At 34.6% G+C, this 26,385-nt stretch overlaps 2 protein-coding genes and 1 long non-coding RNA gene across 4 annotated transcripts in view; 2 read left to right on the forward strand and 1 right to left on the reverse strand.

Annotated features, from left to right (window-relative positions):
- The window catches only part of LOC119069159 (alpha-2 adrenergic receptor), a 209,296-nt gene that overhangs the window by 14,994 nt on the left and 167,917 nt on the right, over window positions 1–26,385 (reverse strand). The gene's annotated exons all lie outside the window — the stretch shown is intronic.
- Window positions 8,607–26,123, forward strand: LOC119069162. The gene is made up of 3 exons (XR_005086280.1): window positions 8,607–8,620; window positions 14,613–14,614; window positions 25,968–26,123. It is a non-coding gene; the product is annotated as an uncharacterized LOC119069162 (long non-coding RNA).
- LOC119069161 (caspase-1-like) lies at window positions 21,444–23,681 on the forward strand. The gene is made up of 6 exons (XM_037173068.1): window positions 21,444–21,581; window positions 21,644–21,894; window positions 22,569–22,738; window positions 22,808–22,973; window positions 23,029–23,150; window positions 23,215–23,681. The coding sequence occupies exons 1-6, from the start codon at window positions 21,481–21,483 to the stop codon at window positions 23,371–23,373; spliced, it is 969 nt and encodes a 322-aa protein (XP_037028963.1). The 5' UTR covers window positions 21,444–21,480; the 3' UTR covers window positions 23,374–23,681.

A 26,385-nucleotide genomic window follows, 5' to 3' on the forward strand; every position in this document is an offset into this window, starting at 1 on the left:
TAAAATAGTCGCCTATAGGTAATCGAACAGCTGAAGAACACCTCGACACAAAATTGACTGACAGTAGCTGTAACATTTTGAAAATAGGTTCAATTTTCAAAATGATATAACTACGTGCCCGTTTAAAAACTTTTCCGAATTTCCTTGGTAAGTTTTAGCAAATTTTGGTAATTTGTAACATTACATTGGAGTGTAAAGCAATAAAGTGAAGTGGAAATTTAACTTCGCTATTCGAAAGATTTGAGCAAAAGTTCGCAGAGATTACAGAGAACTTAAATCCTTCCAATAACCCCATCATTTTGATCAATTTTCCTTTGAGTAATTGATTCTCCATTCTTTTTGTTAGTATCTTACAATCAATTACGGTTACAATTAAACGAGCATAGTTAGTCGGTCAATTCTTCAACTTGGTCTTCTTAATACATTTCAGGATTAACTTTTCTGTCTAATTAAAAGTTTTAAATTATTTTCTGTATTACTCTTTGTATGAGAACGAAAAAATCGGTTCAGTTTCACAAAACAGATACTTGAATATACCAGTGAAAACAAGTGAATACTGTATGAGGTAAACCACACCATCATTAAAAGTGCTCGCACACAATTTTTTTAATTGACAAACGAAAAACTTTACTTATGTGAAAGGATCCGTTCCCATTTTCTGCTTTTCGTTATCTCCCCGGTATACATTTAATATAAATGATTGTAAACCAAGACCGAAAATAAACAATAAACATTTCCCAACAATGACATACTCCTAATAAACTCTGAGACAACATTATTACAACTAATTTTTAACAATGCTTGAATTGCATGTTTCCTCCTAAATATTTATGTTTACCACCAAAAACTTTCAACAACTCTCCAAAATATATACACACAACTGGTTTTCGTCACAGCATATAAATTATTGGTATTACACCTAGAACGCGATAGAAATACTAGGAAAATGTTTTTATGACAACACACATATCACGGTGGGGTTGAGCAAAACTTAATTAGTATCACGACACCATCTCTAATTTCTCTTTTCATATTCTGGTTGCGGAACTCGAGTACTACACAAAACTGTTATCAGTTTCCTGATCCCTTTGGCCGTTTCGGAGAATTGGCATCCGCGGCCGTCCTGGACCCACGAGTCAATTTGAGTACATATTGTTATCGAAACGGTCTGAGGTACTAATTCGTGTTAAAATGGCTTCCATCGATAACCTGGCAGCGAAGCCAATGGGTTTTACAATAGTCGTCTGAATTGTACAATATTAAAAAAAAACATATTTTCATCACCCTCTGTGAAACTTGGACTCCTATGTAATACACAGGACAACAAAAGAGTAATGGCGGATCATCCTGTAGTCTCAGCTTAATAACGATACCAGACCTGCTTTACCAGGCTAATAACAAGTGTCTGTTACGAATTGTTATTCTTTCTAGGTTATTTGATTCTTACACTAATTGCGTGCAGTTGAAGTCGGTAAAAGCTGATTTCCACATACTTTTGCGGTAGCTTTCCTCCAATAGCTACCAAAATACCTCAACCAGAATATGAAAAAAAAAATCAGATGGGGGTTATATTTAAGTTTCGTTCAATCCCACCGTGATATATAGGACACACTTTTACAGATATGCTCTACTCTCTGGGAAAGTTATAGACGATGATGCTGTGTCTGTGTTTTGTTTCATAAAAGTTGATATTTAAATTGTCATTGTCAACAGTTCTTGACTTTTGTATAAAATATAATGATATGTAATATTGTAATGTGTAAACTTATGCAACTTCAACAAAATTTATTGAAATGTGCTGGTGTGGAAACATTATTTCACATTATAATGACATTGCGCGGGAATGTGTACGACGACATTAGGGACGATTATATACACTGAAGAAAAACGGAGCACATGAACCAATTTCGTGTGCGGTGGATGTATAATATATTATAATGAATGATATGGATTACAATATTTATAACGGAGTGTAGTCAACTTTGTCAAGTTTTCGAAAATGTACACTCTATCTGGGAGTCAAGGTTCGCTCGTACAAAAGCGAGAAATGAAGACTTCTCAAAGAAATAAAACAAAATTGAATATATGCGGGTGATGGAAAATATTCAGCAGTGATGTAATTTAATAAAATATCATAATCCAATCATACATGTTCTACACCATAACACTCGTTTGAACTTTATTGCAGACAAAATGTGCATTAATTTTCACTTTATACACATACACATACATCATAACTTTTAGAACATCGCTAGAATTCCGACCGAAAAAAAAAACTTTTAAATTCCATTCAATGAATGCAAACTATTTAATTCTAAATTCTTTGCATTTTCATTTAATTCGAGAAAGATTGCAAAGGAAATCGTTCCTTTTGGAGTTGTTTTTTTCATACGAATTTTATAAAATAAATCGTAACAATTGTTACACTTGCTGTGGTTCCATCCAGTTCTCGACACAACTTAATATCCCCGCATGAACCATTCATGCATTCACTTGCACATAGTTATCAAGCACATCTCGGTTTCAGGTTAATAGTTTTGCGTTCATGTTGCGTCGATCTCAAGTATTTTAACTGTTCCGGCAGTAAATTTTGACTACATTCCACTTCTATGGTGTAACTTTAGTAGCGATTTGTGGAGGTTTCATTGTGCTTTTGTACCATCTACATTTTACATTAAAGTGATGTCAGAACGAAATAGTATACCTGCCCCCGCTGGTTTGTGATGGACGCAATAATAATTTCTTTGTCATGTTGTGTACACGTTTCGAAATTTTCTGATATTTATTGTACGGATGCTTTTCATGTGCAATGAATGCAATCTTCAGAAAAAAAAGAGTTGTGCATGAACGTTAGTGAATGAGACATGTAACTGAGCTAACGAAAACTTTAAAATTAAAAGAAAACTCACAAAATACCACCAATCCCGGTGTATCATCATCGAAATTAACGTGTTCGTTATCACACAGATCACTCGTAGATCCAGGGCCTATTATTTGGGAATCGATTTTGGGAATATTTGGGAATATTTGTGAATTTTGGGAATATTTGTGAATTTTGGGAATATTTGGGAATATTTGGGAATTTTGTGAATTTTGGGAATATTTGGGAATATTTGTGAATTTTGGGAATATTTGGGAATATTTGGGAATTTTGGGAATATTTGTGAATTTTGGGAATTTTGGGAATATTTGGGAATATTTGTGAATATTTGGGAATTTTGGGAATATTTGAGAATTTTTGTGAATATTTGGGGATTAATTCCCAAATAATTACTCCTTTTGAATATATTATCCCAAAATGTTTGGTTTCTATTTTGTATTGTTATCAATAAAGCTTTATAAATCGTGTTTAAATACCATTGACATTTAATCTCATCCATCAGAAGTTTATTTTCGATGTTCACAAATGACTTAGAAATAAACCAGTGGCATTACAGCAGGTATTTTCTATCGTTAAAACTTTTACACCTCGTCTACTTCCCAAATATTCCCAAAATTCACAAATATTCCCAAATATTCCCAAATATTCCCAAAATTCCCAAATATTCCCAAAATTCCCAAATATTCACAAATATTCCCAAATATTCCCAAATATTCCCAAATATTCACAAATATTCCCAAATATTCCCAAATATTCCCAAAATTCACCAATATTCACAAATATCCCCAAATATTCACAAATATTAACAATATTGATTCCCAAACCATGAGGCCGATGAAATCACAGTAGGCACTGCGTTTCTGTTATACAGATAGATGACTTGTTTTTGTTGTATGAGTTAAAACATAATCCTAAGCGGTAGCTCGTATCACTTGTCACGCCTCCAAATTTGACACTTGTCAATTCAGTGTTCATGCTAGTAGCAGGGCTGTGCCGTAACACATACATTTTTTGGGGTACCTCCAACGCCGCTGGCTTAAAACACTTTATTATGTATCACAAATTTTATAAGCATGATATCCACTGAATCGTTCAAATTTTATTTAAGTCTACGTCTACCTGGTCTTAAATTTTTGTGAATATTTGGGAATATTTGTGAATATTTGGAAATATTTGGGAATTTTGGGAATTAATTCCCAAATAATAGGCCCTGCGTAGATCGCTAGCTTTTTAGGCGAGCGGTTCCGGTTCATGATGGTTCACTGTCGTTCGTTAAGAAAACTTCTCGAGACAATTGAGAAAAATTCATGAAAATCAAGAAAATTTTCTTGAAAACTTATCGATTTCCTTGATTTTTTTGATTTACACGAATTATCCCGTTTTTTTTGTATTTTCTCGAATTATCCTGAATCGTCCAGAAAATCAAGAAAACTCGAAAAACAATGAAAATTTTCTCGAATTTTCTAAAAAATTTGGATTTTCTTGAATCGAGGTAATCGATAAGTTTTCAAGGAAATTTTCTTGACTTTCCAAGGCTCGGAACGGGTTCGGGTTGACCTGTTTTAGTTCAGGTTGACCCGAAATTGTTCAACCCGAATTTGACTTAAACCTGAGTTTTTAATTTCGAGTTCGACCCGAACCTGAACTGAACCCGAAATTTTAAATTTAATCAGGTCGGGTTCGGGTAACCCGAAATTTGTGACTTTTTTTAGTGTAATAAACGCTCAAAATTTCGGGTTACCCGAATCCGACCTGATTAAATTTAAAATTTCGGGTTCAGTTCAGGTTCGGGTCGAACCCGAAATTGAAAATTCTGGTTCAGGTCAAATTCGGGTTGAACAATTTCGGGTTCAGGTCAGGTTCGGGTTAAACCCGAAATCGAAAATTCAAGTTCGGGTCAAGTTCGGGTTGAACTCGAAATAATTTTTCAGGTTCGGGTTAAATCAAGTTAGGGTTCCGGTCTGATCGAACCCGACCCGTTACGAGCCTTAGATTTTCGTGAAATTTTCTAGATAAATTCGTGGACTACACTTCGTAATGTGCGCAAAATATTTATTTATTTATTTCATGACAGTATTTTTGCTGAAGAGTTGTGCCGACACTCAGCCGACCAGGGTGACATTAACCCTATAACTGTTTTGCACAATAAGAAGACGTTGCAACTTTGCGATCGCTCTTCGTCTGCACCCGTCTAAAATTTCAAGCAAAGCTTATTACCGAAATTAACCCGTCACTTTCCATTACAATCTGTGCTGCTGCTGCATTGTACAAGCCTCATACGAATGCTGACACCAACATTATCTCTTCCTTGAACATTGTTCCAAATACTTTTCGAGTATAGTGTCACTGCGTATGACATTCAAAGTTGATTAAATAACTCGATGGAAATGATAATTATGATGAACGTTACCATCGTTCAGTTACCCAGATGATTGATTAGCACTTTAGATACTCTTCCGTGAATTAAATTACGTATTGTAAAACACATAATTAGCGATGATATAAATCAAAATTGTCAGCGGTGTGTACGTCATGTATTTAAATAACTTCGTTTTTATTTTTCTCCGCAACAATATTAAGGAGATGGTTTTTCACGATAAGAAAGGCAAACCGCGCAGAGACACTTTCAAATTCATTCAATTGCGATAATGTAGTGATTTAAATTCAATATATAAACCAGGGAGATGCGGGAAATCAGAAACAAAACTACATTTTTTATTTACATCTTAAAAAAAAAATTTATATTTAAAATCGCTTGATAAGATTTTAATGTAGACAATTGAGTCGTACAACTTTACTATTGCATAGAAAAATAGGTCAGCATCCTCTTAAATTTTTTGTGTAACAGTAACTTATTAACCGTACGAAGAAACACCTTTGGATTTTTGGCTAAAACATGAAGAATCCATTTTTTTAACTGTGAAAATTCTATGTCTCCAGTTTCGTGGCTGATCACAATGTGAATGTGAGATACTCTCAGAGTTCTACAACAACCAAATACAAAGTATACAGTAGAAGGTTCCAAAAATAACCAAATAAAATTGTACCAAGTCATACAAATCGAAACACTCCGATCCGAAACATGTTTCGAAGACTCTGCAGAATTCTGTGAATCTTGGAGACAGTGATACCGTACATCAAATGCAATGGAAGCGAAGGGAAAATGAATTTTGCCTGGTTTATGGTCCTCATAGACAGAGGACCTCGGCATTGCACGATATTTGTTTCTAAATTTGGTCACCCATGTCAAAAATGGTCTAAAATATCAGTCGATACTGTCCAGAATCTGGAAATAATCTGCAATTCTGGAAAAATTGGTCACTTACATCAAACGCAATGGAGGCGAAACGAAATTTAATTTTGTCTGGTTTATGGCATACATAGACAGAGGACCTGGGCATTGCACGATATTTATTCCAAAACAGGGTCACCCATATCAAAAATAAGTCGAAATATTAGTTTGAAATCAGTCGATACCGTGCAATATTGCACGGTAACGACGGTTTATTTACCCATTTTTCACGCTATTTTTGATATGGGTGACCCTGTTTTGGAATAAATATCGTGCAATGCCCAGGTCCTCTGTCTATGTATGCCATAAACCAGACAAAATTAAATTTCGTTTCGCCTCCATTGCGTTTGATGTAAGTGACCAATTTTTCCAGAATTGCAGATTATTTCCAGATTCTGGACAGTATCGACTGATATTTTAGACCATTTTTGACATGGGTGACCAAATTTAGAAACAAATATCGTGCAATGCCGAGGTCCTCTGTCTATGAGGACCATAAACCAGGCAAAATTCATTTTCCCTTCGCTTCCATTGCATTTGATGTACGGTATCACTGTCTCCAAGATTCACAGAATTCTGCAGAGTCTTCGAAACATGTTTCGGATCGGAGTGTTTCGATTTGTATGACTTGGTACAATTTTATTTGGTTATTTTTGGAACCTTCTACTGTATACTTTGTATTTGGTTGTTGTAGAACTCTGAGAGTATCTCACATTCACATTGTGATCAGCCACGAAACTGGAGACATAGAAGTTTCACAGTTAAAAAAATCGATTCTTCATGTTTTAGCCAAAAATCCAAAGGTGTTTCTTCGTACGGTTAATAAATTACTGTTACACAAAAAATTTAAGAGGATGCTGACCTATTTTTCTATGCAATAGTAAAGTTGTACGACTCAATTGTCTACACTAAAATCTTATCAAGCGATTTTAAATAGAATTTTTTTTTTAAAGATGTAAATAAAAAATGTAGTTTTGTTTCTGATTTCCCGCATCTCCCAGAGAAGATGAAGAAGAAGAAGAAGAAAAAAAAAGTCATGGCAATTGCCCCTTACGTGTATAGTAACACCAATCTAATAAATTATTACAATTTTTATCGATGACTTTTCATCGTTCAGACATATACCCCCCTCAACAATAATCTGTAATCGGTGTGCTCTGTTACTTGTATTCATTTCCCAAGGATACTCCAACAGATTTTGTGTGCGCGATATACACATATAACACCCATAGTTGTTCAATTTGTGCTTTACATAGAAAAAAAACCTATAAAATGATGTTTTTCTGTATCTTTATTATTGCTATTCTATAGAATTGCTCTATTATCAAAAATCTATGACAATGGAACCAAAGAGTATACATATAAGAGATTCACTCTCTCACTGTGTGTTGTATATATCCCCAATTTTATTTGCTGAACGGTGATTTTGGGTTCAATTATTGCATTGAAATTGAGGTCTTCTATTCTTCTTCTTTTATAAGAAGCTGTAAATATATATATTATATGCCTACATGCTGTTGTGTATTCCTTTGAACTGCTAATGCAGTACATTAAATTGAAATTTTCAGGATAAACCTTTGGTATAAAAGATATGAAATACAAAGAGTAATTTTGACTGAATGAAGACGAAAAAAAAAGAAGTGAAAATAGAGTTCATATGTAGCAGAGGAGCATATGGAAGAGATAAGAGACCATATAAATGAAATATAAAATTTTTATGTTGACGGGGGGTTTTTGAAAAAGGAAAAAAAAAACGAAAACGTATTCATCGCGTGAAATTTAATGAAAATTAAAACGACATCCGTTTTTGTTCAAAAGAACATTTGTATGAGGTGTCCGGTCACTACGAAAAACGATTGAGTGCATAAGAAATGATTGATGTGTTACCCATTACCCAATCGAATGGGTTCAGTATACTAAATTACACTGCGATCTAATCTATGATGCTCCAGACAACTGACCTTTTTTTCTATTCTGACCAGCGCACTTGCCCTATCGATTTCGATAGTCAAACCATCTCCATTGCTAAACGAGAGAAACAAAAATGGATAAAGATGGCAGAGGACAGCTAATTTTTTAGAATATAGATTTTCATCTAGTCCCAGACTCCAGGGAAGTACAATGCCACAAAATTTAACGAAATGTTCTAAATTCTTTGCTTTGACCCAATAAGCTGCAAATACTTTTCTACTTTTCCAATTCCAATAGAGAGGCGTGACACTCTGAGCTAGACTATCCACCCTTCGTCTGGACGTCCTTTATGGACCCATAACCGAAATGTCAATCATTAATAGTCCATAAAAAATGTTTGACCAGAAACCACAATTGTAAACGTCCGCCCATGGTCCATAAGAAAAAAAAAACATCGAAGAGAAACTTGGAAGAAATGTGCTTCAATACCAAATCAAAGAAGGACGATGTTGGGTTGGCACTCTGGACATGTACCAGTAGTTGAACACCTATTGTTCTCTCACTGATAAACTTTTTTATGGATGAAAGAACTATAGGTGTCCGGATACTGGCGCCGTCATTGATTTTAGATTTTTAGATTTTTAAGAGGCTTCTTCAATTGAGAAGCAGGAACCCAGATAAAAGATCCTTTGTTCCCTACTTCCTGACCTTACTACTTCCATCAGGGAAATTTCACTGTTTTCGATAAGAAGTCGTTAAACGGCATCTAATTGTGGTAGTGTCTCATCTTAGACTTCTCAAAGGTACGAAACCTGAGATTGTTGCAGAGTGGACAATCCCTAAGGATATATACAGCAGTCTCAGATGCCAGACCAAAAGAACAGATAAGGTCAAGCTATTCTGTGAGATGATAGTTAAGCTTGAAGTTGTTCGTGATCGCACCAACTACTCGTCGTATCATCGAGATCATTGTGTTTTGTATGGAAATCTTTAAAAAATTTATTGAAAGAAAGTTCCACTTGCTTGTCTATCTCTATACACTCTATTGTGCAACACTATAAACTGCCGGTCAAAATTTGCATTTCTTCGTTGGTTCTAGTTTGTAATTGTACAAACAAGCTACGAGAAATCTCAGCGGACAACTGTTTGCATACATACTTTCTATAAACTTACAACCAGCCGATATAAAAATTTGTTCCGTTTCACCGGGAAAGTTTTATTGACTTCAAAATAGAAAATTGGACACCCGTTTAAAAATTTTCTATTTTCCGACTCCTCGGGGAGCCCGACTGGTAAAGATTAAGAAAATATAGCTGTGAATTGGAACGTTTTTTTTTATTATTTAAACTTTATGTCGACATGTTATTTTGCCATTCATTTACTTTGTTTACCTTCTATTCAATACGCTTTTACGATTAACAACTAACTTCTACAACGTAAAGTTATACTCATTGTCTTTGATGTGATTTAGATTTAACGATAAACTCAGCTACATATTTTTCAAAGTTTTTGCACCGTAATCACAAAGCGAGGAACAAAGGTGTTTTCATGATTTTCACTTATCAAAACAAAAGACAAAATTAACAGGAAGGAACTACAACAGTTGTTTAGATATATATCTGACGAGGCGACAGCATACATACGTATACGTAAAGATGGTACATATACGTAGCTCATCTACCGTTGTTTTACTCCCATGGGGCTTACGTGAAAATTGTATATTTTCAAAAATACAAAATCTCAGCTTTATTTGTGTCCTATCTACAATATAATTGCTCTTTATTTCCACGACTCTTAAATAAAATCTCGAAAAAAAGAGAAAACTTTGCAAGATAAAAACGTGACTGTTCTGTACACTTCCCTCGAAAAGACAGAAATTAACTTACAACCTGCAGAACAAGAAAAATTTTCTAAAGCTTTCGCTCAATTAAATACATTTTAAATCTAACAAAACTGATGTCTGGCTGCCTTTACAAATTTGAAAGAAGTGTTTATTCTTTACTTTTTACCACTGACAGACACACATTGTGCAAGTATTTAAAAAAAATATCTTTGTTTGAGTGTTCTTAGGATCTTATATTACACTTCCTCTTCAAATTTAACCGCAGGTGAACAGTACGTCGTCGCTTCAAATGAGTCATAATAAACACACTAATTAGTAAGATAGCATGTACGAAACACATTGAAACTCTCCACAATTAACATTTTCTCCTGTTTGTAGTTTGTTACTGATATTGTGTGCCTATATGGAATCGTAATTAAAATTTATTCAACTAGCTACGTGTGTTGTACACAATTGTGTTCCTCCAACTAAAACCGTCATACACATATATATATACAGCAGAGAATGTTACATAACATGGAATGAACTTTACTTATATGGTTCAAGTCGGTTCATGCTTGTAGTCGTATGTGCAATTAAGACTTATATTGGTGGTCATATATACCTTGCAACAGTTATTGTGATACTAAAAGAGAGAAAGAAGAAAAAAAAAACTTTTTGCTAAGCATTATTATAGGCATAACAGCATAAACGAGGCTATTTCTGTGGTGTTACGACTTGTGTTGAGTATGTTACCGGTGTAGTAGTCTAGTACTGGCTTTTACGTGTAAAATATAGCATCGTAAACCATGTTCGGATTGGCGTAATTTTTTGTTTACATGATAAATTATATAAAATCGCTTAATAAAAGCAGCACAAGTTTATATGTCTTGTACGTTGAATTAAGATGAATTTTAGAACTCACTTATCAGGATCATAAAAAATAATGAATTTTCGCGGTTTATTAGTACCAGCGTACGTTCGAACTCGATACATTTTGTTTTATATCGCATCAAAATCTCAACGAAAAATCATCAAAAGTGGCTGCAAAATAGACAATAAAATTCGAATACAGAAAACGTTTGATCAAAAATAGCATTCAATCGGGCTCACACTGCAGCGAGTTCTATTATTCTATCCTATCTTTTTTGGTGCATCACTCACTCAATTTGTCTGACTTCCTAAAATCGAGGACAAACGCTCTAGTCAATTCTTCTATATTTTCAACTTTCACCACGAAATTTTCCCTAGAAATTTCTGTAAAATTCACAAAAGTCACATCTTCACTGTCAAATCAATCAAATACGATTCCAACTTCCCAATTATCTTACTAGACGGAACTTTCAATGGCTCTGCCTCAGTGAATATCAAGTCTCGCGCTCTGAAATTTGAAGACAAAGATAGCTTATTGAAGTCTCTGTCGTATAGAATAAACTCGTAGAAGACAAAAGTCACAGCTTTACTGTCTAATCAATCAAATAAGACAATTTAAAGTTCTGAGGTTTGTCTAGTAAGATAATTTGAAGGATTTGACACAGAAGCTGTAACTTTTTTCTTGTTTTAATGTTGTAGAGTTTGCTTAGACACTTCTAATGTCACCACACACGATAATAAATTCGCCAAATTACCAACGTTATAGTCAAAATTCGAAGAAGCAAAAAAAAAATCAGAGTGATAGTGTTTGGACGAAACGAATTGCAATACTGCCTAATCCATCACTTAAACACGGTCCCTATGGAACGGCAAATGTATACGAACTTTTCTCGTCAATTTACCACGCACACAAGTTCAATCTGAATTACAATGAGCGATGACAATACATTTTTCTCTCGATATAATACAATAAATGATACAATTTCATTGTTCCAATTGAAAAATCATAAACTTAAACATTATTAATTCCACAAAAAGACGGTTTTCGATTTTATAAGCACAAGTCGTTGAACCAGCTGTTGAAAATATTTATTGTAAATAAAAATTATGATGTTCCTGCAATCGAAACGAAAGCGATATGTATTATACCATAGTATCACACATACCTGCCTGCGCTTTTATTATGACCGTATTAAAGTTCGATCACATCCAATACTCAAAGGAATATTTTATTGGAAAGTACCGTTCACGACGCAACCCCAATGAAAATATTAAGATTTTATCATCTTAAATCATCGTACATTGACAGTGTCCGAACGGTACAGACGTGACCTTCGATTAACCCTAAAAGTTATGTATGATCAGATCAAAAAAAAAGGAGCAAATTGTCATCTGTCTATTTTTAGATTTTCATTGCTTTTCACCACACCTAAGCGATATGCATGAAAAGAAAAATTGTGAAAATTTTATGTGACACTCTGATTCAAAAATGCAATTTTATATACGAAAAACTTTTTGAAAAGCTTCAATGACGAAGAATGAGTTTATTTATTGACAAATAATAAATTTTTTCTCTCGGAAACATATACATGTGTAGTGTACGTTTTTTGAGACGCGACCTAAAGTTTATGTAGTTGTTTTTCTTCTCGTACTGATTTTTTGTTGAAAATAAAATATGAAAAACATTTCTTTCAATGTTGAAAATTCATACAAAACTACTACTCACTTTTCAGATTCCATTATAAAAGTGGAATGAAACGATAGAGAGAGAGAGAGAGAGAGAGGGAAGAAAATCACAACACAAAACACAGAATTGAGGCTTTCAAAAGCATTGAAAAATAGAAGAGGTAAATAAATTTGATGAATTGCAGAAATTTTGCGTTTTTTATGAATGTGAATTCTGTAGTGTTCTGAAAGTTCTGACGGAGAATATAATTCCCCAGTTGCAATTGTTTTCTTCGAGACACACTACGTGTACTCTGAAAAGTTGCCTTTTTTTCAATGGGTTTTCTATACATAACCGCTTTGATTAATGCTTTTCAGGTATTTGTGATTAATATGTTTTTGAGTCGAGCTTTTTCATTCGAAATGTTTTAAATTTCTGTCTTGGACACTTTAGGTGCTGATTTTACAGTGCAAGTGTTCCACAAAGAAAGAACCACCGCATTGTGTGGGATTTTCTCTTTTTGAGCTGTAATTTGTCCGATGTGCCACTTAAACTATTAACCATTATGACAAAAATTTTCCGAAACCAATCGTTCACAATGATTCCCCTGTGAAAATTGTATACCAGATGCAGAAGACGACAGACCACAAGAGTTAAAGGCACAAGGCAATAATGGGTTTTTGTCCTGTTTTTGCCCTGTTTTTTGGATGAATTGCTTTAGTTGAATGTTAAATTAATCTGGGCGCAGTGTGTTGTGGTGTGGAATGCAGGATGCAAATATTAGTGGACGTCAGTGCTTTTATTGGTTCGTTTTGACACACAAACGCTCATTACCAATTGAGCTCACAAACTCATCACCGTTTACCAAACACCATTTCTTGGTCGGGGTAAGTGCTTCAGCCAATTCAGATTGGTAATAACGGCCATTTTGTGTTGGAAAGTACGTTCCACTTTACGCCAGAGAAGACATTTTCACTTGGGTTACAAAAAAGGGAATAACGAACAGAATTATTGAATGGTTAGCTAGACACGTTTTCTTTGCACTGAAAAGAAGCAATTACTCGTTGTTCCTCAAATAATATTAAATTTTGAAAATCGTAAGCCAACCAGAAAATAATGGAAAGTACATAGTAAAAAAGCATTCAATTAGTTTAAGTTGAAAATAAAGAAAGAAATTTCATTGTAATTTGCTCAACTGGAATTATCTAGGTAACGTGCCACTTGAGAACTCGTATTTAAATTAATTGCATGTTTGAATGGTGTATGACTGCTGTCTCTAATTGAGAAGAAAATCCAGAAGATATTTTTGTGTGCTATCAATTTACAGACAAAGCACCATACATAGCATGAGAACAATGTTCACTCGACATTTCCACATATACGTACATATAACGTTCGTGCAAAGGCTGTCAACGAGGAAACTAAAGATAGATTATATAGAATGTTCAAATAACCGAAAGCAGATACGTTCACATCAACTAACTTTTGATGTTGTATATACTTATGCTTTTTGCCATGGTTGAGAGATCACCTTCATAATTATCTTATGAAATGCATCAAGATCTACTACTACCTTTCAGAACGGATATTAGTTGATGCTGGAGGATTTGATACTTTTTAAGGTGAAATCCAAAAAGTACCGGCAATTTTACCGAACAGAAAAAGTCGTATCGATTTTCACATTTGTTTCCCAGGTGGTCAGCGTGTACTAACCATAAGTCAAGACTTAAAACTATTGTCTAAATTCACTGTTCAATTTTTGCCTTTTATGTCTCCTTCCTCTTAGTCCGACAGACTTTATGAACGTCCTCTCTTTAATTCATTAATGTGCTACAGTTGAACAGACATTTAGGTACATAATGTTCAATTGAAAGTAATTTATATTTGTAAATACTTTATACTCGCCAGTAAAATTGCTTTCTACGATAGAGTTATTAAATTTTCAGACGCATAATATTATAAAGCTCTGAACGAGAAAGTGGTGGCATCCGGTTTCTCAGATCTATCTACTTCTAAGTCGAGGAAAAGGTATGGACGAGAAAATCACCGTACTTTTCATTCCAACTCGATCCAAGATATAGTTTTCGTAATATATTTCGCAAAATTCGGTGGTTTTTGCCACTGGATCTCACGTCTTGCAAGACATAAATATATCTTCAACATATAGATGTAAGCCCGGATCTCCACTTACGAATAAAGCACTCCGTTTCCTCTTGCAATGAGTGATATCAAGTGAAAATCGAGTGAGAGAACCGCTTCATGCACTGCAAAAAATGTGCAAAAGTTGAGCTTGCGCAAAGTACTTGTTTAAATTCTACTTATCACACGGAATTGCATTATTAGGCTCTATATGTGTATTTATCACACGTTGCACCGAGATTCATACAACAATTTATGCAACAACGCTTGCATAAATATCTATTATGTATGTGGCATGTTCTTTTGTAACATTTTCGTGCATGGTGTTTTTTCAATACAAAATAAAGATATTGCAAACATTGGAAATGATTTGAAAACTGTTTCTTAATGATAAATGAGGATGAATCTTCATATTAAGACAAAAAAATCTAAATTTTTATGCAAAATCTGCCAAGTACAACAAAATCAATCGTCGTTCCGAACGTTTCTAAAGTGAGAAAAATTGTATGCAGTCATCGACGGCAAAGGTGTTTTCTTATAGTTTCATAATTAAATTTGAACCATTACTTAATTTAAAAATAAGAAGAAGGGCAAAACTTCATTTTAATCACAGATTAAGTTAAATTTGATTTAAAAATTAATATAAAATAATTAAAAATATCACCGTTCCGAACGTTTCCTTAGTAAAAAAATCCAAAACATCATACCGATAGGCAAACATTTTTCGAACAAACCGCTACTAAAGTGCATTAAATTGGCATACAAATAGCGCTTTGCGCGCTATTTTACATTAAAAACAAAAGATTAATGACGCCAAATACCGGTAGCAACCAAAAATCCGCTACAAATTTCTGTAAAATACCGGTAAATGTATATTTTTAACACTAGTACGACAGTCCCTGTGTGTTAGTACAAATTGTGAATTCTCACTGAGAGTGGAAACTGCCATGTACATCAGTTCGGAACCTTTAATTTGTTTAAGGCTCGGAACGGGTTCGGGTTGACCTGTTTTAGTTCAGGTTGACCTGAACCGGATTCATGACCTGAACCTGAAAAATTATTTCGGGTTCAACCCGAACTTGACTCGAACTTAAATTTTCGATTTCGGGTTTAACCCGAACCTGACCTGAACCCGAAATTGTTCAACCCGAATTTGACCTGAACCTGAATTTTCAATTTCGGGTTCGACCCGAACCTGAACTGAACCCGAAATTTTAAATTTAATCAGGTCGGGTTCGGGTAACCCGAAATTTTTGACTTTTTTTGGTGTAATAAACGCTCAAAATTTCGGGTTACCCGAACCCGACCTGATTAAATTTAAAATTTCGGGTTCAGTTCAGGTTCGGGTCGAACCCGAAATTGAGAATTCAGGTTCAGGTCAAATTCGGGTTGAACAATTTCGGGTTCAGGTCAGGTTCGGGTTAAACCCGAAATCGAAAATTTAAGTTCGAGTCAAGTTCGGGTTGAACCCGAAATAATTTTTCAGGTTCGGGTTAAATCAAGTTCGGGTTCCGGTCTGACCGAACCCGACCCGTTCCGAGCCTTAAATTTGTTGCCTTTATTACCCACTACTGGATGTATGCCTCCTAATGAGTGGTATTTAGCCATGAAACGCGGGCTATAGTGCGGGTTGGTGAATGTGGACCTCATGCTTTACTTGAATTCCGAACCACGCCTATAGGCTAGCAAGCCTTTAGGACTTTTTCGTCTGGTGCTGATTATATCTGCGCCTAAAGTTAGTCTTCAGATATTTGAACACAGAATTCATTGTGAATGGGTTACGGCATTCATGTCATTCTTCTGTGTAGGTTTCGTTGAGGTCACCAAAGACCTCAACTACCCAGGACGCTTAGGAACGTTACTTTCATGTTGAACATTGAGGAAAAATTCTATACAAAATTTGCCCTCACCGGAACTATGTGAGTAATACCAAAAACTGTAAATGTTTATATCTCGTCTCTGATTGAGCCGTAAGCTTACGCACTTTGATGTTCTACCCAATGTCGACACCATATTAGTAATGAAGCCAATTATTTGAAGTATTAAAACACCGCTTTGAGATTTCTAGTGGTGGAATTAATTTTCTAATTTAAATTTTTCCGAAATGTTCTTTTACAAAAAAAAATCACTCGATAAATGATTCGATTTCAACATATTTAAAAGGTCCACTCGTTAACTTCTTGATTTTCATCTTAGAAATTGTTTGTTAAAGAAAAGCGGAAAAAACCCGAGAAATCCCAAACACAAATTAAAGGTCAAAAGTAACGATAAATCGGTTGGGAAATTTACTTTTCACTTTTAATCACAAAGATTTATTTGTGGCGTTCTGTTTATTTTTTTCTTCTCTTACGTTTGGGGACGGAAATACGGCGCGTTATTATTACCGAAATTCCACACCACCACAGGTAATGGATACGTCGGCATATTATACCGTCTTTTTGTTAAAAAAAAAGCAGCAGAAAAAAATAAATAAATTTGCCATCAGGGGAATTTCCTTCTATCCCTTTGCTCCATTTTCTTACACGCCGCGATATGAAACTTGTGTACATTTTCTCTTATATAAATTTTAAGTCAAGAGTAAGACGTCGTTAATTTATAGCTGGTCTAAGGCAAAACATATAATTTGTTTTAGAATAAACCTGAGCTTTACTGAATTAACCGCGAATTTCATTTCTACCGTATTATTACATGTACACAGAAAGAAGAAGAAGAAGAAGAAGTAGGCAAAAAAAAGTTATGTTGTACATTCACGATGGTAAATTAGTGTTCTCTGCAAAAATATATTATTTTCATGACATCATATCTATATAAATTGTACGTTCAAATGTATCTCACACGGAATATAATTTCGCACAAAATTTGCGATGAATGGTGTTTTTCGTATAGACCATTAATATAAGTGAACCTTTTATATATTTATATAAGTTGTGACATTTATCTTGATTTAGTGTTATATTTATTTCAATTAATTCACAGTCACAGGCGTTGAAATTTCAGCATGAATTTGATTCAGCTGTTTTGCAGCTGATCCACACAAAACCATCAAAACTGTTCATACGTCTTTATAGGGTTTTACCACTATCACGTGCATTTAGTGCCTTCGACCGTAATAACAGTTTTGATTGTATGTGTGGATCAGCTGAAAAACAGATGAAGCAAATTGATGCTGAAATATCAGTGCCTCTGACTGTTTATTTATAAAAATATATAAATAGCGTTACACACACATTTTGGGACATTCCGAAAATCATTCGTTTTAGTTTCTACTTGTATCCTGTATAAAGGTGTATTTTCTACAGCTCTCCAAACACTAATACAATATACGAGAGAGACAGAATAAAGAAAAGGAAAAAAAAACACAGAAGTATAAAACCTTGGTTTACATCTTTTCATTATAAATGTTTCCTTTTCTTTATGGACTTAAAGACTCAGTTGATGAATAAATTGGTATTTATAAAGATCAGCCCGTATAGAAATATAGCATTTCGAAAAGAGATAAAATAAATCTTTGCTTTCCCATGGGTCTAATGTCGACTTCCTGCGAGTAATTTATGAAATTCGCCATTGAATCGTAAGGTTTAGAGATATAATGATTAATGATTGTTAAATGTACAACTAATTTAAAACAATGTTTTCAGTTCGAACAACATTAATGTATAATGATTCAGTAGTTTTGATCACATATAATACATTTATACACCTTGCTGGATTTGTTTTCCACGTAACGGGCACTTTTCATTTCGATATTGTATCGAATTCATTCTCGTTTGCGAGGGTACATTTTTTAAACAATTATTGTAGATTACTGAGCACTGAACGAAAATGGTCATTGCATCGTACGGAGCGTGTTATCTATAGGTTTTACTAACTCTAATGTAGACATTTTCACATCAGTTGCCAGGGAGTGTTATTAAAATTTGTCTGCATGTGTATGTAAGGACCGTTTTCGAAATTGTTTTCTTACAAGTTTTCCACAGATCCAGATGACCAGCAACTTCCACTGCTTTGGTGTTGCCTTATAGCTCTGACAAATAGCTACAAAGTTATGAAGAGTCACGAAAATATTTTTTTTTGCTTCAAAGTCAAATTTAGTGGAAAAATCCCAAGCACTAAAAACTGCTGTTCATCTGTTATCGATAACGACGACCATAATAATGACAGGCTCTGTGTAATATGGTTGTTTATAAAGTAAAATGCATGTTAAAAAAAATTGAAGTACAAGATTTGAAATCAACAAATGAAAAATAGTTTGATTGACGGAAGTAATAGACCCGATAATAATTCATGTGCTTGCTGTCTGTAACAGGTTAGGACAATGGTCACGGTAGATAGCTTCAAGCTTCATACATCAGCTCATATGTTATAGGGTGGATCGATTAAAAAAAATCCAAATAGCACACAGTGTCCCATGACCGTCAGAGCGCCCCTGATCATTTTCTAAAAGAACCTTTTTTTAAGTTTTAATTATGTCACAAACAGAAGACCTACGTCATATTTCAAGAAAATTTTGATTACTTTATTGTTAGTGCAATACAAATCCTGAAATCTTTATCAACTTTGAAATGTGTCTTTTGCTCTAAGTGAATGTTTTTGTTTCTGAAATAGGTTCTCCTGGAAGAGCCTGAACTCAGCTTTTCAACGATAGCTCACCTCACATGCCATTGCAGTGAGACATTATAGGTTGATTTTTCTGCGTAAGTTCTGCCCAAACTCATTCTACTTACAAGGAAAATTCGTCCTAAAACCGAAAATTTTTAAAATTAATTGTGACACTCCTGCAACGCAAATTCCAGGTCTTCCCTTCGTCTCTGTTCACATTGCACAAAATCATAGTAAAATAATTTCTCTAATATTTTTCTATTGATGACTTAGTTAAGGTAATTTTAGCCTTTTAACACGTAATTCATTTTCCACTAACGCACTCCGATATGCGCACACCATTTCCTTTCAATAAATTTCATAAAGAACATTTTCCATCGTGCAAACTCTCAATTATCGCAACATCTTAGCTTGGATGTTGATGCAAATTGTGAGTATATAACGTCTCTATATATTTAAGAATATTGGGTACATTGTACGCTAAAATAAAATCGAACGAAATTCGTTGAAGAAAAGAAATTAAAATTGAAGTGAAATAAATAGCAGTAAATGCAGCAAGTGATTGGTCGTACTGAAATTTATTCTAAGCTTCGTTTATTTACGATCTACCTTAGTGTGTATTGAATCCACTTTCTATTATTGAAAATCAATTTTATTGGATATTCAATTGAATATTTTGAATATTTTTTTTTTGTTATCAAAGTATTCTGCAACTTATACCAAATCTAGCCTTAAAGGATATCGATTTGAAAGACGAATGTGTTGTATACGTTCAGTGGGTTAAACTGAGAATTTGTAGGCAAAGATTCATACATAATGGTACTACGTCTGTATGATTATCGATGCAATGTTGATAGAGGAAACGATGACTTGAAACTTGAACAAAAACCTTGCATGAACTGTCGCTCCGTTTAACAACAGTACAATAGTAACAACAATAGTATTTACATGACCAGAGATGAAAATTAGAGGTTTCGTGTGAATTTTGTTGATCCGAGGCGTAGCCGAGGTCAGTAAGCACACGAAAACGAGATATTTCATTTTTATCCCTAGCTACGTAATGGATTTTATATGTCTCTGTGTGGTAAGACTAACATTATGCATCAACCCGGACAGGGAGTTTATGATCACAATCACCAATTCGTCAAAGCAAACATGTGGACACAGGTACATAACATTTATTACGTGCTGAGGGCGTCGAAAGTAGTGCTTGAAACATGAAAAGTACGGTTTTCGATGCACGTAGTATGTAAAAGAAATAGTTTTAAAAACAGTTGATGAAGTCGGGCGTATGTTCCAGTGGATTTTTGTATGCCCCTAGAAGCCGAAACAACTTTGCAAAAACGCTTTACATCTCATGGCACATGAAAGGAAACCATTGGAGATATGAACTGTTGAAAAAATTGTGCAAATTTTAATATCTCGGACGAAATTCCAACGATTCCTCTGCATCTGAAAAACATTCAGAACATTCAGAAAACGTTCATTAAAAAATTGATTCGCCTGATCGCTACTAGTCTTTTAAATTACACCACTACTAGTGATACGATGAACGTTAACTTGTGTTCTCGGGTCATTTGTAAATTAGGAAATGTCGAAAATTAATTAAAAAATTGACCTGAGATTAAATGTGCATATCCTGGAGCACATCCTTTATATGACGTTTAATATCAAATTGCAATATTGAACTGAAATTTCATTCGCAAGCAATTAAACATGTAGTGTACGTACAACGTTATGCAATCGTTAACATCTTAATTTACATAATTATACTGCTTGTGATAAATGGCCATAGAAGGAAATGAAATGTATAGCACTTCCTTTTTCCTGTATAGAAGTCGATATAACCGCAATTTTCTGAATGAAAAAACTTTCAAGTCATGGTTCGGCTATCAGTGAAAACGATATTTTTTCCTCTCTATCTGACCGTTAGAGTCCAAAATATAAATAACATTTTTCCTTTGTATAAATAATGTGTTCGGTACGATAAGCCAGAGTGTAGTATGTTATCAACAGACCCACTGTGTTTTGATATCATTATACGAAAATCTTTGCACCTCAGCACCGTAAACGAAAAATGTATGCGAAATGACATGAATGACCAGAGCATTCAAGATATCAATAATTTATAGGAGTTTCTTCTACAAAAAATTAAGTTAATCCAACTCACTTTATCGACAATACCTTCACAATAAAGGCATAGATAAAACATCGAAAATCGCATAAACAGTTAGTCGCCTCTCACCATTTAAATCGATTAGACCTTATAATACAGTAGATTTCACATTGTACCGAAAATGGAAAATAATTCGGCCGCAGATTCAGTTGATACCAAAGTTGAAATTAAGCCTAAAAGTCCAACCTTAGACGAGGGTGAAGACGAATCACCTGACAAAAAGTAAAACAAGAAACAATTTCTGTTTTGTCATATTGAACTTGAACAACTTTATTAATGCATAGATTGTGCACGTCGCAACTACTACCATCCATAGACTTACATAGTTCAGATTATTCTATGAATCATGAAAAACGTGGTTTGGCTATTATTTTCAATCACTTTAAATTCGATTCCCAAAAGTACAAGAACTCACAACGTTATGGAACGAAAAAGGACCGTGAACGATTGGAGAAAACGTTTGAATTACTTGATTTCGACGTACAAGTGCACAACGATCGTAATCGTCTGGAAATCACTAAGATTTTGCAGGATGGTAACATGTTTTTTGTGGAATTCCATAGCTCTGCTCATAGCATTGTTATTTTAGTGTTAATGCTAGGAGCAGTGCTATGATAATTCTCAATTTTTCCTACTATTCTCTGTCACTTACCAGAAAGGTATAAGTTCTAAGTCATAAGTTTTCCGTAGGATCGGAGCGAGCGGTGATGTGAAGGACCAAGAAACCATCATGTTTTTGTCCCTTTTCTTCATTCAGAAAATTAATTACTGAGAAAACGGGTTTAGATTTTCTTCAGAAACAAAATTATTACAACTCTTTTTCTTATACAATTCCTGGTATTGTGATAAAGAATTTAAAAAAAAGTGTTTCACGTGAGCACCTCCTGTTAAGCGATAACGTGAAATGATTAAAATTTTATTATCAAAACTTTTAATATCTTCTCACTCTGCACTTCATTTAGTAACTGTATCACCAAAATGAACGTCAGTTTTTTAGAAATGTTAGGGTTATTACAAAGATATAGTGGGCAAGACGCGAGGTCTCGGCACTTGGTGATTCAATTAACGCAACCATCAAGAATATACTTTGAGATAATGCTCCGAATTGGATAGTTAAATTACTAAATAATTTCGCTTAAGCAATATTAAATGGGCTCTGGATCTGGCACTGACAAAAACATTAAACGTTCTACTATTCTACTATTGCAGCTGCCGCTATCGACCATCGCAACAACGACTGTATTGTAGTTGTCGTACTAAGCCATGGCAACAAAGGTCGATTGGAAGCGCTAGATGGAACTTATGATGTAGATGAATTACTGGAACCAATCCTTAACAGTCAGTCATTAATTGGTAAGCCAAAACTGTTTTTTATACAGGTGAGCAGATTAGGCATTTTAAGTTGACTTTAAAATTTTATTAAAATTTAAACTGATGTCCTAGTGTAGGCGTGTCGTGGAGTAAAAGGCGATCCAGGCTTCGCTGCAACAGCCAAAGATCAATTGTGTCCATTTTTGTCAGGCGGAGACATGATGGACTCTACAGAATTCAGACCACAATACTTTAAAATTCCATCGACGGCTGACCTGTTGGTCATGTACGCAACATACGAAGGTAATTTGTTTGCAAATCACTTGATTTGCAGTTGTAACTTGTGACTTTATTTAAGGTTGTTTTGCGTGGCGTAATCCTGACATGGGATCTTATTTTATTCAAGCATTATGTGATGAATTTGATGCAAATGGGGCAAAAGATGATTTACTTCGTCTCTTAACTGGCGTCAATCGAAAGGTCCCTTTTTGAAGGGTTTGCTGTACTAAAAGTTATATTTATCTTAGCGACAATTTATTCACAGGTTGCATTCCAATTCCAGTCAAACGTTCCTGGAAGTTCAAAATTGAATGCTATGAAACAGATGCCCAGCATAGTATCGATGTTGACGAAAACGTTAAATTTTACCGTGAAAGGCACGACGAGCACGAGGTCCGAGAATTGTACTACATCAGGTTATTAGTTCTGTGTTGCGGTTTGAATTTGTGTTTATCCAATTTCACAAAAACAAAATAATTTGACTAATTTTTGAAAAGTTGTTCCGAACTGTTTTCAGTCATAAAATTTTAAGCAGAAAAGGCCACAGAAACGGGAAGAGACTATTTAAGGGAAAAATATTTTCAAGAATTTTTCCAAATCTTCCAAAAGGAAAATATGGGGAAATCCACGAAAGTATGAGAAAACGCTTTCACAAAAATAATCAAGCTGACAAGATATTTCGATGTTGTAAAATTATAATTCGTCCAATTAAAAATTAAAAATAAATTGTGGGTTGAGCACAAATCTCATGAATTTTAGTGACTTAGGCTTTTTGAAGCCCCAGTTGACGTCTCACAGATGAGATGAATTTTTGCTATACTTGGTCTTTTCACCGAAACAATATGCAAAATTTCATTTCTGGGTTGCTCACTACGAAAAAGCTATGGTAAGTTACGAATAACAGATACACTGCGTTTTGATATCATTATACCAAAATGTTTACATCTCAGTACAGAAACGAACAATGTAACCGAAAAGACATGGAGATTCTTTTGAATTTCGACTGACCGAAATCGGCGCTATTTTTCCCGGGACTTTTTTTTATATATGTCTAGTTAGGCCTTGGTGCCTAGGCCCCAAAACCAGTCTCAGATATTTTTGATCTTCCATACCTGGCTGGTAAAAATGGGGTCTCGTAGTCCGGATTTCATTTCCTTGAGGTGGCGAGGACAAAGGCGTGTATGGGTTCGTTGGAAAGCTGATGTCAAGTACTCCTGGGGCAATGTTCACTTCATAAAATTTGATGATAAACGGCCGAAAATATGACTTCAATCGTTTTAATTATTCCATTTTTAGTTATAAGTCACATTGCAATAGACAAAGTTTCATAGAAACAGACTATTAAAGCAATTTCTTCTGATAAGTGATTGCTAGGATCAACGAAAAAAATTGAGTTTATGTACAGCAGTGCGTAAATGGAAATTAATCTAACTAGTGCGTAAAAACTGCAGCACATAAAATCTTGTACCTAACTTGTGAATTAACTGAAATTTCCGCATTCACAATGTTCGTCATCTCTTGCGCAAAATTTTCATTAAAACACATGTTCGGGAATAATGTGTCTTTCTGGTAAACATTTCGACAATTTTTCAACATTACCATTGAAAATAGGGTGGCGGCACCACTCTCTGGACTGGACCAATATTCGGACACATATAAAAAAGGCGGATGCTATTCGCACGCGCATGCGAATAGCCATTTCATATCGGATTTGACTATTCGCACTCGCGTGCGAATATCCATTCCACACTGTCTTAGACTATTCGCACGCGCATGCGAATAGCCATTTCATATCGGATTTGAACAACGAGTACTGGCTATTCGTACGCGGAAAGGACTGCTTATGGAAAAGACGAATATGATTTTCGCGCGGCGCGAAAATCATATTCGTCTTTTCCATAAGCAGTCCTTTCCGCGTACGAATAGCCAGTACTCATAAGATTACAAAAGAGTGCAACCGACAATATGAAACGGCTGTAACTGTAAAACAATTTTGAGATTTTGAGTGTGTTGGAATGGTTAACTAAAAAGAACAAGTGCGAAGTTCTTCTCAAGAAAATATGTGTCGCTTATGTAAATCGTGACCCTCCGTTATTTAGTAGAATTGAAATCCTGAAGTAAATTTGAGACACTTGCACAAGTTTGTTTAGATGGCACCACGTGAAATGTGTCAGTCGAATAATTTCGAAAGAATTTTTTTTGTGTTAAGTGTCAATGTTGAGGCTTTGCACATTTTGATCGAAAAATATTTTCTACCTATTTTTAATGGTAGTACATTTATCAAAAATTAGGAATTATCACATTTTCATTTTCTATAGATAAAACATACGTAAAACGAAAATGTGATAATTCCTAATTTTTGATAAATGTATTCCATAAATACACGTGTATAAATTCATAATGCGTACTAAGATACTACACTACATCCACTTTTCTTTTTTTTACTTAAAACATTTTCAGTTCTATTCAATGCACTGATCTACGAGTACAGTTATGCAGCTTCGAGTTAGTCCAACCGTGATAAAGAATCCAACCCAGATCTTTCATCTCATTCTTATCATCTTCTTTCTTTCGTTGAATTCAGTTTTCGCTCTCACACTACTATCAGTTCCTCTTCGTTTCAATGCTGTTGAAAATGTGTATGTGCAATTATCCGATTGCAACTGGAGGAAACCTTTGTTTTTAACAACAGAATTAAATCCAAGAAATTTGTCTTCTGTAAAAAAAATGCTTGATAGGAGGTTTTATTCAAAAAATTATCATTTTGACTTGGTAGAAAAATTTTAATGCGTGCGAATAGTCAAATCCAATGTGAAATGTCTATTCGCACGCGCGTCCGAATAGTCAAATCCAACGTGAAATGGCTATTCGCACGCGCGTGCGAATAGTCTAAAACAGAGTGGAATGGCTATTCGCACGCGCGTCCGAATAGTCAAATCCAATGTGAAATGGCTATTCGCACGCGCGTGCGAATAGTCACAGCGTATAAAAAAAAGTTTATCAATGACGAAACAGTAGATGTTTTGCTAGTGAAACATCTTCGGAGACTGGTGCGGTCAATGCCTTGACTGCTAAAATTAATATTTTTATTACATCAAACAAAATATCAAAATTTAAAGAGATAGAAATGCACAGAGCCTCTGAATAAAATCTTACTTGTAATTTCTAAATTCTAAACACAATCTCTGTATAAGTTCAATTAAAGTTTTTGAATAAAATTAATGGCTGAGCATAAATTATTGCATTCTTGAATCACCTAAAACTAAACCGACTTAGCCAATGACTAAAGCGTTAGTTAGTACATCTATACACCGACACAAACTAGACCATTTGAACGAAAATGCCAGTAAGTTCCGTTACGATAAGACTATAAACAGTATGCGATACGGAAATCTCTACACCTAAACGCTATACATGTTTGTAAACGAAAAATGTA

The sequence above is a fragment of the Bradysia coprophila genome (genome assembly GCF_014529535.1).
Source record: "Bradysia coprophila strain Holo2 chromosome X unlocalized genomic scaffold, BU_Bcop_v1 contig_26, whole genome shotgun sequence".
Lineage (NCBI taxonomy): Eukaryota > Metazoa > Arthropoda > Insecta > Diptera > Sciaridae > Bradysia > Bradysia coprophila.

Coding starts and splice junctions, on each gene's coding strand:
- LOC119069161 (XM_037173068.1), top strand. CDS start 21,481: ATGGAAAATAATTCGGCCGCAGATTCAGTTGATACCAAAGTTGAAATT. Junction 21,895..22,568: donor CACTAAGATTTTGCAGGATG/GTAACATGTTTT, acceptor CTACTATTGCAG/CTGCCGCTATCGACCATCGC. Junction 23,151..23,214: donor TAACTGGCGTCAATCGAAAG/GTCCCTTTTTGA, acceptor ATTTATTCACAG/GTTGCATTCCAATTCCAGTC.